This window comes from Drosophila arizonae, chromosome 2 (genome assembly GCF_054131065.1).
Source record: "Drosophila arizonae isolate 15081-1271.41 chromosome 2, UAZ_ARI_1.0, whole genome shotgun sequence".
Classification (NCBI taxonomy): domain Eukaryota; kingdom Metazoa; phylum Arthropoda; class Insecta; order Diptera; family Drosophilidae; genus Drosophila; species Drosophila arizonae.
Genome location: NC_142922.1, coordinates 15,457,751 through 15,476,570, shown reverse-complemented (window position 1 = coordinate 15,476,570; position 18,820 = coordinate 15,457,751). Strand labels below are relative to the sequence as shown.

The 18,820-nt window shown below is 37.3% G+C and overlaps 1 protein-coding gene across 1 annotated transcript; it reads left to right on the top strand.

The window, feature by feature from the left end:
• The first annotated feature begins 343 nt into the window (after window positions 1-343).
• REPTOR (repressed by TOR) lies at window positions 344-15,994 on the top strand. The gene is made up of 6 exons (XM_089461935.1): window positions 344-1,996; window positions 12,127-14,132; window positions 14,196-14,416; window positions 15,114-15,369; window positions 15,433-15,558; window positions 15,633-15,994. The coding sequence occupies exons 2-6, from the start codon at window positions 12,311-12,313 to the stop codon at window positions 15,737-15,739; spliced, it is 2,532 nt and encodes an 843-aa protein (XP_089318061.1). The 5' UTR covers window positions 344-1,996; window positions 12,127-12,310; the 3' UTR covers window positions 15,740-15,994.
• Window positions 15,995-18,820: the final 2,826 nt, after the last annotated feature.

Here is an 18,820-nt window from a genome sequence, read left to right as displayed (position 1 = left end):
AAACCCAAAACAACAGACTGTACCCGAGCAGCTGCGCTGTCGCTTTCGGTGGTTAACTACTCTCCACTGTCGCACGCCCCCAGCACCGGCATTCAAGAAACCAAATGGAAAAGTGGAAGTGAAAGAAGCAACAGACGATGAGATGTTGTTTTGCTGCTTTTACTTGTGTGGGTGAGTGACATGCGCGCTTATAATCACACACACATATGCACACTCCGTTCTCTTTGTCGTTCTCTCTCTGTCTCTCTTTCCGACTGCTACGCTCGCACAGCTGAACAATCAAAACAAAAACGTCGACGGCGCGAGCTTTTGCTTGTTGTGTATTTGTCGTCGAGCTTTCAGTTTTTATCAATCGGTCAAGAACGTTTGTCGAGCGCGGACACGGAACGGAATACAACACAGTTAATGTGTGCATTCGTGTGTGTAGCAACACTGAATACACACACACATGTACTCACATAGAACTCGGTGCAGAGTGCGATAATCAAAATAAAACACACAAAAATTATTTTTATTGTCGTTTCGTATATGTCAGAAACGCTGATAGAATGAACAACGAGCGTCAATGCAGCGCGTGCAAAAAATCAAAGTAAATAAATACAAACTCAAAAAATTAAATATATTTCATCAAAAAGTAGTTGTGTTCATAATTCAATTAGCGTGCAATTAAAACAAATCTTTAAAAAACGACGACAAAACGCGTTTTGGTCATGCAAACTTAACTAAATTAAATCAGGTGCCAGGCATTAATTTAAACAAACTCGCTTAGGCAATGCGCGAACTAGTTTCAACATTCAATCACATAAAAGAACAACAACACCAAACAAATTTGCATAAATAAATACAGCAACAAACATTCAAAATACAGAAATAAAAAAAAAAATAAAAATAAAAAAAACCCTGCCAAATATAAAGAGTGCTGGAATTTAAAAAACAAAAATTCTAACGCTGCCGTTAACGTCGACATCGACGCGACGTCTGTCCAACAACTCTGTCTCTCTTTCCCCTCCAGCTGAAACACGCATACACACACACACGCCCATAAAAGAGCGTGCGCGCACATGTGAGAGAGCTTTTCTTTGCTTTATTCCAACTGCTCAACGCTTGCTTTGATCAGTTGTTCGCAACGCGCTCAGCTGCTTGGTTGAAATCACCGCAAAATTGACAGCAACAACAGCAACGCAAACAAAAGTGCCCACAAAAGCTTTTAAGTTGTTGTAAATTTTTGCCATAATTATTAAGCAAATTTACGCTATATATACATATATATAGATATATATATCGAACCTCACAACGTGTGCCATCGAGTGACAGTGTTGTCTAACAGTTGAAGATAAAGCAACAATAGCTTCACTATTTCAATTCTCAAACTTCAAGTCTTACGTCAACAACAATAACCACAGCAGAACAAATTCGCTTCAAAGTATAACAATTCATTGAGCTAATGTTTTTGTTTATGGTGACAAGCTGATAAGATTTCGCCGCGAGTGTATATATACATACATACATACATAATATATATTATAATTTTACTTATCAAAATTTATAGTGTGCATAGTTCTACTCTTATAAATATTATACCCATACACATATAAAATATTTCTGTTTTAATCGCCACATGTGTGACCCAATTTATAAAAAAGAAAAAAAAAATTTAAGCAACAAAAAGCGTGTTTAACACCAACAGAGAAATACACAATTTACATATGAAACAAATCAAGCTCCAATGCATGGACACGCATACGAATTAATTAATAAAAGAAAAAATGAGCTAAAGAAAATGTTTGTATAAACATTGCTTAACAATTATTTATGTATTATTCGTGGTCTTTAAAAATATATAAAATCAACCCAACGCGGAAGTTAAAAACCATCGCTATATAGACGATTTACAACACTATCAACGCGCCTCAACTGCAAATGGTTTATACTTGTATATACATGTGTATAAATATATAGTATATCATTTTATAACTGAACGCTGCTAAATTACAAGGTTGGTATTCCAGCGACTATTTATAAGAAAATAATATATATACATATATGGGAAATATATAAGACAACGACCCAATAATCCACAAAAGAAATAAATGTGTTCAAATTTACAAGAGGGAAATAAATGTTACAGAAAACAGGCAAAGTCCACAAATGTTAAAATGTTAATTATATAGGCTCTGCACGACTTGAAAGAGATTATACAAATGATTCGGACTAGAAATGAAAGATTTGAGCTAATTTTTATTATGATCCTAAAGTATAACGTGAATCTCAGAACAAAATAGAAAGTCAAATGGGAGCAGCTATAAAAAACATCTTAAGAGCCCATTAAGATTTTCGAAAAAGTGGGCAGGAAAGCAATAATTAAAATTAGACTTAAAGGTCTAGAGTTGCAAGACTAGATTAAAAACAAACATTTTGAAATTCCTAAAATAGTCAAAACTAACTTTTGCTTTATGTATATATGTATGTTATTTGCATTTTATTATTTCTTAAGAAACTGAAACGAGAATCAAATTAACCATCTTCCAAGTTTGTATATCTTCAGCTTATATTCTAATTGGGAAATTTGTTCCATTTTCCGTTCTCAAATTCTTGAAGCTGTCAAAATTTGTTATTTATATGCCCGAACCAAGAACCAATTAAAATGTCAACTCGTCCCACGAAACTCACACACACTGACACACATTGAAAAATCATCTAGTTGAGATTTAAAATCGAAATCGTGTAATGCGAGACCTTGCAACAAAGCGAGTCACATAAAACCATAAATAAGCTCGCATTTGTGTTTATGCTTGGGCCATAAAAATGAGCTCAAAACTCGAGCGTTTCCTGTACAAAATGAAAAATGAAATACACATTTTCATCCATTTTCATCTGAGTGCACATTAGTATTAGTAACATCAGCAAAAATCTGTTCAAATCTCTCCATTATTCGAATAGTACATACTATATATATTATATGCTATATTTGGATCGGCTTCTTTGCCTAAAGACTTTGAATACGGTTTTATTTTACGTTTATATTGCTCGCTCATTTGTGCATAAAATCAAAAGTCGAATACAATACAAAAATTTGTGGTAAATCAAAAAATTAAATATATATGGCGAGAGTGTATGACTGCATGATACCCTATAAGGGTTCGTGAATGTAGCTTCTTGAATAGAATTAGTATTTATTGTGCAATTGTTAACAAGTTCTTCATGCATGTGGAATAAAAATTTAAATATTCGTAGAGCAATGAATCGATGACCAAATACTGGAACAAAAGTATCCTAGCATAGGGTAATTCGTCTGCATTTTGCATTAAAATTTAACGTTCCTCAGAAACCACCCTTGCTTTCTGCATTACTGGGTATGACAAAAGTAGGCGATCCGAAAAGAAGAAATAAAAAGCAAATTAAATTTGAAATTGATTTCAATTTGAATTTCGAATTTCAACGCGTTCAGAGAGTTCAGTGTCAGAGCGCGAAAATTCAAGGCTGTACAAAAAACTGTTGCTGAGAAACAGAAATATCGAGTTGGAATGCCTACAAACCGGCCATATGTTGGGCAAATACTAATATACACCGCTCTCTACACCCTGCCGCCCTCTCGGCCCTTCTCTCAGCAGGTTTTTCGCTTTAGTTTCTATTTGAGTTTCTGTGTGTGTGTGTGTGTGTGTGTCTTTGTCTTGCGAACTCAAAACCTCAAACCTTAAGCCACATTAGATATTCTCCATTCTGGGCTGATTTGTTGTTAGGCGCCGCTTTATTACGCATACGACGGGGTCTCCAGCTGTCTGAGCCGCCGCTTGACTTAATTGAATAAACAGCGACCGTTGAATACTGCATATTTGTCATTTCATACCTTATAGCCATTGTTCAGCTGCTTTTTATCATTCAGTGACTCAACAGTTGAGCGCACGATAAGGGCCTGCTGATAAGCAGCCAAAAGGAAGACAAATAAACATTAGCACAAGTACAAACGGGTTGGCAAGTGGATCAGCTGCTTAAAAACTGTTGATTGTTAACTGTTGACAATATATTAATACATATGTATGTACATATATCAAAATGAATCCTCGAAACAACTTTATTAAATGAGAATATGAAATATGAAAGTTCCGTATAGAGGTTGTTGAATTTATCAACAAAACTTAGCCTTCAAACACATACGATGAAGATAATCGGACTTAAACTCTAGAGATGAAATGAGTTGGAATGACATGAAATGAGATGAATTGAAATAAATTGAGAATACGGTAGGATGAGATATAATGGAAAAGGAAATTAGATTAATTACATCTGATTTTAATTAATGTTCAAAGTTTTGGTAAGTCCCTACATATTCCTAAAGATTTTTATTTGAGCTGAATAATGAATGTAAATTAGAAGTTACAAATAGGGATGGGGGCACGTGAATGAATTATAATTATTTAAATTAAATTATAATATTTAAATCGTAATTATTATATCGCGTCACGATAAAAACTCGGTACGTCGCTCAGCTGTATTTCCCAGTTCCATTTGCCCGACTTGCCCCGAGAATTGTGTTGTATCGGAATCCAGTTTCGATGCGATTAAAATGCTGATTATCTTCGTCGCACTTATTGCATCATTTCTCAATTTCTCGATTGTTGTTTATCGCCCCGTTTCGATTGAGAGCATATTAAGTACATAGTTTAAAAGTGCTCATCATGGAATGTGCTAAACAAATGTCTATATATGTATATATATATATATACGAGTAGAACTGTCATATATATATATATAAAATAATTCTCATGTATATATTCTATATACGGTCAATGATTTGTCGGCCTTCAACTTTCTTTGTTGTTACTTGATGATGTTCCCTCTGACTGTGGCCTCTGCGGATGCGGCCATTAAGCAAACTTGTTTGCTTTTCTTTGAAATTTCGTAAAAAGTATAAATATCTACCATATACAGAGTGTACTATATGTACATATATATCTATAGCTATATCTAGGTCTATATGTATTGTGAGATACGCTGTTTTTCTACTGACTCATGGTTTAAAACAGTTTTTTGTATTTGGTTTTATCTACATATCCCTCTATCCAAATGCAAAAGCTAAGAAACCCTTTTTGAAAGAATTCTTGGAATTTAATTTTGCTCACGATATCAGTTGCTTTTGTTTTTGTTTTCGTTTTCGTTTTTCGCTTCGCGTTGCTTATGAGACAAATAGTTAATGAAAATAGAAGTTGAGTGGACACTTCCGGTCCAGTGTAATATGTTTTTTTATTAATTTTTGCAAACCTTTTTCCGAACATTTCCCAGTGGGCGTTAGTTTCTTATCTCGTTTGGCAATTTTGCAGCTGTTTGCTGCTGATAAGAGATATCCATGAGCTGCTCATAAAGTTTTTAGATAAAATGGTTAAACGTCAGTGATATCTTCCAACTGTATCTAATCTTTGATGAGATGATGCTATATAAATATAGCTTTGTCTGTTAAAACAGTAATTCTCAAATATGTGTTTATAGTAAGAACATATACATAAATATAATCATATAAAATCTATAGTATACACTTTTTTTTAAAAGTATTTTAACACTTCGTATACATTTCAAATGCTCTTAGTTAATGCTTATACACTGCCCACAAATGGGAAATGTCTATATTCTCAAAATCCTTATCAGCCGAGTGGCAGTAGTTGTAATCGTCACTGGCACGCGGCTGTACGATGATGATAAGAGGGAAGCCAGACGCCTCTCTGTCAAACTGTTTCCTGATACGAAACTCACGTGTTCCTGCAATGTATCCGATTAAATTGAGTGTGTATATATATTGTACATGTATATAAATATACTATATATGAATATACAGAATATACAGAGATGTAGTACATAACATATAAATAGCTAAATGCATTTGAGGCTTAGCTAAATGGAAAGTCGTAAGTCCGGTCACGATTTTAATTTTTAAAGTCTTTCCATTCGATGTTATCGGAACTTGCTTTTAGGGTCTGTCTACGTATAAATGTATATAGGCTGCTGTATGGGAGTGTGTTTGCTTAACATTTCAGCTGATTTGTGCTAATTTCTCTGCATTGTGCACAAATATGTTGCTAAATCAATATAAATTGATTTTAATTATTTATCTATTAGCAAAACAGCAGGCAAGCAATTTATATATACATTGATATGTATATATATTTGATGTATATACTATAGGGTGCTTCTTTCATATTCTATATATGTACTGGCATTGTTATTGATTGGTGTAGGCAACGAGATGGAGCCCGAATGGGTTGGCATGACAACTAGCAAATTGCAAGGTAGATCAAAATGCGAGACAGAGAGGGTGATAGATGTCTATAAATATATATTGATATATGTACAAATATATCAAATCAATGTGTAACCAATTGATAAAATTCTGAAATCTAATTTGATTTACTTTTAGCTGTTAAGAGCTGTTAAATATGTATTATATTAACAGTAAAGTAAATAGATCGCTTGAAAAGCTTTAAGCTATTTCGATTACAATCGATAATCGATTGGATAAGCTATTGATAGCTTGATTAAAGCTGTGTTTTGTCCTTTTAATGGCTTGACTGTTGTAAATATTCCACTGATTATACATCGATTCGATAAAGGATTGGTTATATGGATCAACGGCATTTTGCCATTTTCATAGTAAATTTACAACAAAATTGATGCATTACAATAGCAAAATCTATTGGTTCCACGCACCTACAGCCGTCCTTTCTCCCCCGTCCATTTAACTTACAATTTGCGTCAGTTGTTTGTATAATAGGTTAGAAAGTGTATATAAAATGTGTAAAATGCGACGGACTCCTGTTATATCAGTTTTCTGTTTTCGAGACATAACTCGACATATTATTATGAGAAGTATGTACATACATATATAAAACAACAACGCCCACGCATGCATACCTTGTGCTTATGCGGCTCTATTTATAGCTCTGAAATTGGCGCCCTAAAAGCGCGAACTAAAAATACACGAATTTGGTTGAAGAACGAGAGTGACAGAGATGGTACGAGAGAGAGAGAGAGAGAGGCGGAGGAGCAAGAGCAAGAAGTTTGCACTTGACGGTAACTGTGGCTACCTCAACATCAATTCGTGTGGCTGTGTGCGTGTCTGTTTCTGTTTGTGTGTGTGTGTTTGTGTCGTCCACATTGCGTGTGCCTAAAATTAAATGAAATGCAAACGCCAAGAAAAACGAGAAAACTAAGCACAAATGACTTGCAGAAAATGCTAAACAAAGAAAATAAAAAATAGAGAGCAAGCACAAGCGAACGCGTACGAGGATAGGAGCAAAGAAAATATAATAAATACAAAAAGTTGCATGCACTGGGAACATGTGACAGCGATGACGACAGCGATGCTTCTGTTGTTATTGTTGTTGTTCAGTGTTGACAAATCAAAATTGCCAGTTAAAAGGCTGCTGTAGGGCAGAGGGGCAGAGTAGAATCTGTGTGTCAAAGGGGGCGGCAGAACTAGTCAGTGACCCATTGATAATGCAAAACGGAAGTTACGAGCGCGTTCAACGATTGAAATCGACAAAAATGCAACTTTGCGGGTTGTGACGCGAGGAGACAGAGAGCGAGAGTGCAATAATAGATTCGCCAATGTTTTGAGTTTGAGTGCATTCTTTTTTGCTTTGTCAGACAGCCTGCGCGCTCGCTCACACAAACGTAACTGATAATGCAAAGCGTATGTCTCGCGTCGTTTATGCAACGTGCCAGAGTTCTGATTTAATTCTTGTTTTGTATTGTTTGTATTGTGTGTCAGGCAAAAGCAAGTCAGTTGGTCACTCAATAGAGTGATTTGAAGCTTGAATACCTATACTACTTATATTGTATTTATATCTTCATTTTATGCATTATCAGCAGACCCACGGAATACACATACTTACATTTTTATATATATGTAGACATATGAGTGTGTGAGACAAGCATCTAGTATATATTCTGGCGAAATGTAAAAAGCTTCCTAAGCGCTGGCATTTTGTTGTTGTAAATTATATTTTATTTACACAACAAAAACCCGTCCACTGCCAGTCAAAGCGACAAAAAGCTTTAGATTATTTACTACATACATACGCAAGAATACACACACAGACGCCACGCACACGCCATACACATCTACGAAAATGGCGACAAAAGCAAATAGTCGGAAAACATATGTTGCTCCCAGTACAAGCTTTGAGTACGCTACAGTGTTGAAAGAGAGGGAGAGAGAGAGAGAGAGAAGGCGCGCACAAATGGCCCACGCTCTCTAAAGCTTTTTACAAGCGCCTAGTTTGTTTACAACTCTTTGTTGACTGTGTGTGTGTGTGTGAACGTGTAAAACAAAGGCAACACTGCGATAAATTAAAAATTCAAAACAAAATATAAAAAATAAACAGTTTTGACCTTGGGTTTGGTTAATAACTGTGCTCCCACAGCGCGTTGGCTCATTTGCTCTTTGTTTGCGCCTGCCACTCTCTGCCCTTTCTTTTGCTCTCGATAATTTGTTGATACCGTGGCTGCCTTAACTATTTTCCCTGTATAGCTTTTGTTTATAATTATTGCACATTATTTCACGAAGTGTTGAAATTGTCTGTCTGCTGTGTTTATAATTTGAACTGAAATTTATATAAATGTTAATTTTAAATTTTTATCATATTGTTTTTTTTCCTCATTTGTATTATATGATGTCATAGTTAGCTGCTCTTGTTGTGCTTTATTTGCTTTGGTCACGCCTTGCAGCCAGTTTTGTACTTTAAACCTTAGCCCCCAGCTAAGAGTGAGCCATTGAACATTTCACGTGCATCCCACGCGTCCTTTGTTCCGTTCCGTTCCGTTTCGCTTTGCTCATACATACATGCAAAACATGGATATACACATACAAATTTACATACACAGACTCAAACTTACATACCTACATATATGTACGTATGTGTTTATATCTATTTATTATATTTTCGGCATCAAAGCAGCTTCTATCATCTAGCTCGTGTCTGCCTCTTGTAATCATATGTTTTGCATCAGATGTTTTTTCTCGCTCTCATCTGTCTCCTCGCGTCGACCTCTGCAAACATTTCGCGTTCATTACTTTTTCCCATGCGCGTGCTTTTGCTGTTTTTGTTGTTATATTCTTCGTGATAATTATAAAGACATGCTCTTCGCTTTCAAGCTTTTTTTGTGCTCTCTTCCGTTCTTTCTCCTACTACACTTGAGCCATCACCAAATGTTTGCTTGTCGTTCGGTTTGTCTTTTGTACGATTCCACTTAAGTTTATAAGTCTGTTCTTGTTTTGTTATTTGTTTATTTTTATTTTCTGTTATATTATTCGGCAGCAAATTTGTAATAAATTCTATTTGTGTTTTCTCTATTCCCATTCGTAGCTTTTGTATATAAGTCTCAGCCGTATGTTTCCTATTTATACTTAAGTACATACATGTATATACGTATAAATGTATGTATAAATGTTTGTATTCATATACATACATACATATGTTCTCGACTAGCCACATTTGTTCATAGAGGGCGCTTTGACTTCAAAATAAAAAAAAATTTGTTTGGCCTTCGACGAGTTCGGCAACCTTTGACGAATATTAAACAATTTAAAAGGCAACAACGCGAAAGAATAATGAAGGGAGGGAGGTAGGTGGATTGTTGAAGAGGCGGGCTCGAGCAATAGGAATAATATGTAAAGAAACCAGAGAAACAAGCATATCACATAGCTAAAGTAGAAAAGTAGAATTGTTGTTTTATTTGACATTCAAGTGCTGCCTTAGATGCTACACGTTGTCTCTATGAATGTAGCGAGAGTGCGTGTGTGTATGTGTGCGGCTTGCTTGGTTTGCTCTCTCATGACCTTGACGAATAGGGTGGCAATGCTCGGTCCTCTCTCGTGTTTGGGCTATTGTAATTGATTCCGGCTATCAGCTGTTAAAATGTCGACTTATCGCCCAAAACCGACAGACTGACTACATGCTATAGATAAGCTTCGTCGACTGGGTGATATTAACTCCAAGGTCTTTCATACAATTACGATTACAAATTTATATGTAAATCTAAATCTATATAAGTATATGAGTGTTGTATCAAACAGCTGACTTTATAATTTGTTAAAATACCAAATAAAGTATTCAGTTGTTGTGTTTTACTTTATTGCGATTATTGATCCATAAGGCATCGGTGTGATAGGACAAACTTGAAAAGAGGAGAGGTACATCAACTATGATAATGATGACATATGTATAAGGTTTGCTATATATAGATTTACGTTTTGAGAGCCTTGAAACTAAATTCAAGGACTTTTAGCATTTTATTATTGTAGTTTTTAATTGTATTAAGAAATGCGCAGCGATGAAATTTATAGTCCCAATACTGGATGCAATTTCCCATTCAAAATTTATGGCCATTTAAATCATCCAGAAGTTTCGTTTTCTTTGTAAACAAACTAATTAATATTTATAATCTACAACAACAACGGGTAGGGAGAACAATAACAAACTGTAGAGTCACCTGCCCGGCCAAAGGCAAAAACCGTCGAACCACGAAATTAACAACAACAAATCAATCGAAAAAGTAACAAAAAAATAGTTGGCATAGTTTTTATTTATTTTTTTTTTTTTTTTTTAATTTTATTTTGGTTCCCTATTTTTGTTATTTAATTGCTTTCGGCTAGATTTCGCGTTTCTCGTGTTCTTCGTTTTCTAACTTCTTTCTTTCGGCTTTGATAGTCCCCCTTTGCACGAGGGTGAGCTAGGTATATAGTTTGTGGCTAATTGGCAGAAGAAGAAGGGAAACTGAATCTAAAAATAATATTTATATTCGCTATAAAGCTGACTGAGTGCTACTGATTGCTAGGCCCAAGCTCCGTAAATTTAGAGTAAAGTAATGCGGAGCGTAGCTATAATCATAATAATAGTAGTACTTATAATCATAATATTAATGTGAACAATATTGGATAGACTTCATGATAATCCTGTTGATATTCACAATCTTGATCGTAATGATGTTTGTGACAATGATCATACTGATCTTAATTAATGATGCAAATAACAATAAAAGTAGTAATTCGAATAATTATTATTATAATTATGAACATTATGATGGTGATAAATATGAATATGATCATCTCGGGCTATATTCTAATTCCATACACTACAGCTACTTGACTTGATGTCTCGAAACAAAAATAGATGGAGATTGAGAGCCTAGCGTAGAAAAGAAAATGAAACAAAAACCAACGAAAAGTCTAGAATTAGTCAAAGAGTTTTTGCAAAACATTTTAAAGATCGACAGTTCGCATTTTGATGTCATCTGGTTTGCGATTATCTTTTATAGTTTTTATTATTTTTTTTATTGAAGCATGGATCTTTAAATGTCGCTGTATAAATAATATTAGAACTTGCAAATCATTTGGAAATAAAATAAAACATTTCCGTTCTCGTTGCTTCCTCTCTTCCTATTACTCTCTCTTCTCGGTCTCATTCTCGTTGTCTATCTATCTACATCTGCCACGTGTCTGTCGAACAACATCGTTTATGTGTTAGTCCATCAATCATATAACACGAGCCAACAGTCGCGATATTACAAACAGCTGTATATATATTTATATATTAATATTAACTCTGCGGTATAGTTCCGGCTCAGCTTTAGATAAAAGCTACATTGGAATCTGGCTTTGCAAGAGGAATTAACATAAAATTCTATTAAGCTTATTATCTTTTCTAAAATGAATCAAATGTGTACATGATAATGTGCATTTATGATCTGATATGCTATCAGCATTTTGTTGTAAATCCCATTAAAATAATCTTTAGACATCTATCTATTGTATATCGTTGGATAGGAATAATTTCTTTAAATTAAAAGAGTTTAAGAAATAAATTCTTAAAATGCATTTTACTCATTTTCTTATACATTTCGCCATATACGCGACTCTAAAGTTCGTACTAAGGTTATTCAGTTCTTGGGAGGTAGCTTAGAGCAGATATATATATATATATAAGTTATTCTGAGTGTTGTTGTCCACAGCAACTGGCAGGCCTTGAGGCTTGGCTTTCAACCATTTCGAATGCTATTAAAGACTATTTATGCTTAATTTAATCAGAAATGCAATTGGCTTTAACTAACTGTTTGACTTTTCAATATCTTACGCAGCAGCTCTAAAGCAACTGCGCAGTCGCGGCGCAGCGCCTGGGCGCCAGGCGCTCAACAACAACAACCATCATCCGACAGCAGCCAGCAGCAACAACAACAATTGTTGGCATCATATTATAGTTGGGAGCAGCCACGCCTTCTGCCCACCTTCGCCCACGGCATTGATCTCTATATTAGTGACGCCATGACTGAGAATCAGGTATATCCCATGTCATCGGAATTCTTTGACAGTGGCTCGAACAGCAGCAGCAATCCGTTGAAATACGAATTATATGCACTGGCCACGCCCTCGCTGAGCATACAAGCCGGCAGCTACAACAACAGCAGCAGCAACAGCAACAGCAACAACAATAGCAACAGCAACAGCAACAACAACAATTCGAGTGCCATTTCGAGCAGCAGCAACAGCTACACGTCGAATGTAATGCTGAGCACAACGGCAATTAGCATACCGCGCAGCAACAATTCCAATCAGAGCCACCATCATAGCCACCACCATCATCCGTATCAGCAGCTGAGCGGAACGCCAACATTGACACCGACTCCACGCCAGCAGCAGCATCATTTGCACAGTTTGCCCAGCATGGCGCAGCAGCAACAATTGCAGCAGCAGCAGCAGCAGCAACAGCAACAACAACAGCAGCAGCAGCAGCAGCAGCAACAGCAATCGCTGCAGCTGAGTGAACTCAACGTTTTTGGTTTGGACGCATTGGATGCGGCTTCGTTGTCACCAACTCTGCTGCAGGACGTCAGCCTGGGCGCCACCTCGCCGCTGAGCTCCAATTTGTACAGCAGCAGTGCCAACGATTCGGGCGGCCACAATGCTGGTGGCAACAGCAGCGCTGCCGGCGCCGGCGTCGGCAGCAGCAACTATTTCACGCCCGATCTGAGCTCGTGCCTCAGCCTGAATTTGCCATCGGAGCAATCGCTGCTGCAGGATGTGGTCCATGGCAGCGCATTGCTCTACGAGATGACGCCCAACTCGAATGCCATGTGGAGCGACATTAGCAGCGCCATTGTCCATACCAAAAACGAGCCATTTAGCCTGGACGACGATTACATCTTTCCCAACGACAAGGCCGAGATGCAGGCCGAGCTGGCCGAATTGAATGGCGGCGATTTCTTGGACGTGATGAGCACCATTGAGGAGTTTCTGCCGGCACAGAACTTTTTGCTATCGCCGCAATCGCAAACCCAAGATGCTCTACCTCTGGAGCTGCTGCAGCAGCAGCAGCAACATCAGCAGCAACAACAACAGCAGCAGCAGCAGCAGCACCAACAGCACCAGCAGCAGCAACAGGCACAGCTGGAAGTTTTGCTCTCGCAGACCCAACAACAGCAAGCGGACACCTATGAGCTGTTCCACAGCACACCACAGAAGCCGCCATCTCAGTTGGGCTCGAGCTTCTCGCCGGGCAGCCAGGCATCGCAGTCGCCACTGACGCCACCCCCACCGCCGCACGCCAGCCGCTCGCAATACCAGCTGGTCAAGTCGCGCAACATGCAGGAGCTGGCAAAGAAGGGCATGGCCATGTCCTCGCCGCCCGACCGTCACTCGCTGCTCAGCCAGACGGCCGCGCTCAGTCCGGGCGGCAGCAGCAGCGGCTTTGGCAGCGCTGCCAGCGGCAACAGCACAACAACTGCCACGGCAAACGCCAGCTCCAACCAGAGCCCCGGCCAGGTGGTCATCACGGCAACTGCCGCCACGCCTGGCAACATGCGCAAATCCTTTGGCTATCCAACTGGCGGCACCTCTGTGGAGAACTCTCAGCTATCGCGCCTCTCGTCGTCGGCGCCTACGCATCTGGGCTTGGAGCACATCTGGATGCGACGTGAGCCGCGACAGCATTTACTCTCCACCGGCTCGCTGGCCGAGGCCGAGAGCTTCTCCTCGCTGAGCACCGGCAGCGTCTTGTCGCCCGATGGCATCGATTTCTCCCAGGACGACGACGACGATGCCTCCAGTGACAACAGCGACAACTACGATGACTTCAGCAGCGATAACGGTGAGCTAATCAAATCATACCAATCCATAGGCATATACTAAATTTAGTATTTTATTAACTCAGGCTCTGGAGATGAGGACGAAACACGCACATCGACACCGAATCAATTGGCCGGCAGCAAGGGCAAGGAGCGTTTCTTTTGGCAGTACAATGTACAGGCCAAGGGACCGAAGGGCAAGCGGCTGGTCTTCCAGTCCAAGCTGGAGGATCCACATTTCCTCAACGAGGTCACAGATCCCGTGTTCAGTCCCACGTGCTCGGTGCGCGGCATAAAGGTTTATAAGGTAGGTCTTCCAAGGCATAATGATGAGGAGAAGAAGACAAAAAAGATGATGATGAAGAAGAAGAAGATGAAGAAGAATAAGAAGAAGAAATTGAAAAAGTAGATGAGGTCTACAAATTCAATTTGAATTTTGGAACCTTTATATTATAAGCATAGTTCGCAAGTAAAAGTTGAGTGTGATCAACCCATGAAACCATATTCACTCCCTCACTCACTCCCTTGCTCTCACCCTGAGCAGCGGCATTCTGTTGTTTCGTTTTGGCTCATGGCTATGCATTGATCTATTCGTGTGATGCTCTTTTAACGAACATCGTTTCGGAACCGATCCCATAGAAGCTCCCATAATGAGCCTCCCTAAGTGAGCGGAGAACTTGAAAGGTCAAAGCAAACAGTTCTCGTTTTCAACTCTCCCATGCGTACCAATACATACACAAAACCTCATTGAGTTCAACCAATTAGTCGGGGAATAACCCGAACGAAAAAAAATCGATCCGTTCGATCGCTATAGATCTCATTAAAGAACCGAGGCAATTATTTGCTCTCCGAATTTTTTCTCAGAGTATGAGTGAAAGACACTTATTTGCAGACATTGAGTAAGGCTCAACAGATATTTGCGAGCTCTTTTTACTATATATTAAATAGAATAGAGTTGAGTTTCTGTAATCTAATTCTAATCAAATTGATATTTGCCTCAACAGCACAGCGGCAAGGCACGCAAGGGCGATGGCAACGACTTGACGCCGAATGCGCGCAAGCTGCACAACATTGGCAAGGAGCTGGACAAGCTGAGTCGCACCATCAACGACATGACGCCCGTGTCGGAGCTGCCCTTCAATGTGCGTCCCAAGTCGCGCAAGGAGAAGAACAAGTTGGCATCGCGTGCCTGCCGGCTGAAGAAGAAGGCCCAGCACGAGGCCAACAAAATCAAACTATATGGTCTGGAAATTGAGCACAGTGAGTGCATGCGATACTATATTGATGTAATTGAACTATATCATAGCTATAATTTGTTTATAGAGCGTCTGATGAATGGCATCGCAGAGCTGAAGCAGGCGCTGGCGCTGAAGCATCGCACAAAGAGTCAGGGCGAGTCCACCGAGGAGGTGGATCAGCAAATACAACGCATTTATGCAACGGCTTCATGTAAGTGCAAAATGAATTACGTTTATAAGTGTATATATATCAGAGATTAATTGTCTATATTGCATTTCTTATAGCGGGCGTACGCATTGCGGGCAGCTCGACCGATTTTGTGAATAAAGTCTTGGAGAATATGCGCGGCGGCATGCCCAACGGCGGGCTCGAGGAACTGCGCAAATCATAGACCAAATATGCAAAGCTTAAACGAACCGCCCATCAAGTCTAGACATAAGCGTTGACTAACATGTAGCCATAGCTCTCGCCAACTAAATCCCTGTCCTATAGCCCGGCAATGTAACCCAGACGAAGCACCCACAACACAACCAAACAAACAATTTTGAAAAATGTTCTGCTTGACTGCGTGATAATAAGTGAATGGAAACTGGTGTAGAGAGAAGTAAGGGAGCGAGAATGTCAAAAAAAAAAAAACAAAAACAAATGAGAATGTGAGAAATAGTTGTAACTGTGATTTAGGAGCCTGGTGTTGCATGCAGCAGATAAATGCTTGTTTGGCCAGCGCTAACAAATTGAAACGAAAGAAAATAGAATTCCCTGGGTAAAACTAAAGTTAAAAATTAAATAAAAAAATATTCTAAAACAAAATACGAAACAAAATGTAAAGAAAGAGGCAACCATAAAACATAAAACCACTACGAAAATTCGTTTAGGTATTAAGAAGAATAATAAGTTAAAGGAACGAACGCATGAATCGAAGAGGTAAATGCAAAGAAAACGAGTCTAGGAATTAGCTACCAGTTTTACCTGCTTACGAGATAAGTTTTTTGATTTTGTTAAAACATTTGAATTGCGAAACAAAATTAGGCTACACAATAACAACAAGGAAACGTATATTTTTAACTATATAACCATATATGAATATATATATATATATATATACAACTGCGATTTATTTGTTTAAGTTTTTATGCTATATATAAACGATGTATAAATTGGTTCAATGTTTAGATTTAAGTTTTTTCTATATATCAGTTGGCTAAAATGAAGAGCTTTTACTTTTATATACACAAACAGATATATATATGTATACATATATTTAATCTATAACAATTATGTTTGTTGGCCCCACCCGCACCCACATACATACTTTTATCGGTCCTAGGTTGTCAGCTTTTAAGTTTTTGTTTGCGCCTAAGTTAAAATATGATTGAAAGAAAAAGCACAATGAAAATATTATTGTTTAATTTCTGTTAAATTGACCGCATGTCTTATATGCATACATTTAGTTAACATTACTGTTTAATACTATATAACTGCTCTTTTATATACGTATATATCTATATCCCTATATATATATATATACACATATTTACATGTATGCGTGGTGATATAATTTTAATTTTCTTTGTATGCTTCGATTTCGTTCGGGTGAAACCTTTTTCTTCGCAGGTTTTACGCAAATACTTTTAAGTTTTTTATAAATTAAATCATATTATTTACGTTTCGCATATGATATACCTTCAATATAAAGCATAATTTATTAACTTTAGGCAAAACAAACAAACAACCGATTTGCAAGAACTTAAATTACATTCATTTCTTAACTTTAGTTGCGGGTCGCTCTTTGAAGTGCATACAAATTAAGTTTCAAATACAAAAACACCAAAAACAAAGAAAAAAAAAAACTAAAACACAATTTGAGTTTTATTAATTTTCCATTTATCTGCAATTTCTTTCGATTGTTTTTTTGTTTATTATTATTTTTTTGTTAAAGAACGTTTTGCTCTGCTTCGATGCTAATTTTGTGATATTTGTATTTGTTTATTTTGTTGTGTTAGGGATTTGTGTACCTAGGGTTCATTTAGTTCAGGTTGGGGCCTGCCTAGCCTTATATAACTGCTATTTGTTGCGCAATACGTTGTGTTCAGTTGATATCAAAAAACAACTTTAAGAAGAAAACAATTAGGCTAGAAGAAAGGGAAGAAAGTTCAAAACATTCGAATGGCGTTTAGCCTGCACTTGATTTCTATTTCTCTTTTCTCTTTTCTTTGATATTGGAGATCGTTTTCGAGGCTTTTGTTAGAAAGAAAGAAAGAAAAAAATACAAACACAAAATGAAAATGAAAAATAAATAATAAAAGTGATTAAAGTTAAAAACTTAGAACTTAGGCACTCGTATCACCCACAGAGTTGAGCACGTGGCAAACAAATTTAGTAGTTAGTTTAGGCTTAACAAATGATGGGAAACAAGAAATTCATATACATATATATTAATCTATATGTATACTTGTATGTATACATATACATATATACTTGTAAAATATGAAACAATTATCAATTGGCCATCAATTTTGTTTAGGGTTTTCAAATTCATGTTTTAGGAGCTTCAAATCCATAAGTGATATGAATACCAATTCAAAATTACATTTACGTCTAACATATAATCACCCACACACACACACACACACACACACACACACACACACACACACACACACACACACACACACACACACACACACACACACACACACACACACACACACACACACACACACACACACACACACACACACACACACACACACACACACACACACACACACACACACACACACACACACACACACACACACACACACACACACACACACATACACAGATACAAAGTACAAGCAACTGAAAATGTTTTGGAATGTAATACCTGCTATATATGGAAAGTTATTGAAGTGTATGCAGAGTTGCTTAGGTTTAGGATCGTCTTTGACCAACAATTTGCAAAATATGTAATATGCAAATGAAGTGTGAGACGCGGCATTGAAGTAAGCACGACAGTTCCTCAGTGTTTAATATGTGTAAAGAGCATACTAAATATTACATATATACACGTGTATATATAATTCTTAATTATATTGTAACAAAGAATGCGAATACAAAAGTAAATATATATATACGTATATGTATACACCTGCAAAAGCATAAATATTATATTTGTGTAATGTAAATGTGTGCTTTAAATAAATGTGCTTCATATTTACCAATTTTTTTATATGTCGATATCAATAAAAAAAAAACATAATTGTAAATCGTGAAATACCTAAACAAAGGATTAACTACCTCAATGTTGAATACATGTTTCATATTCAGTAAATACTTAAGGAGCAAAATGATATACATAATACAAACATATATGCATATATGTCCTAGGTTTACGTACAGCTTCGAAAATATATTGAAAGTTAACCAAGAAATTAACGTGGGAACTAAAACCTATATATAAACAAATATGTATATATATATATACATA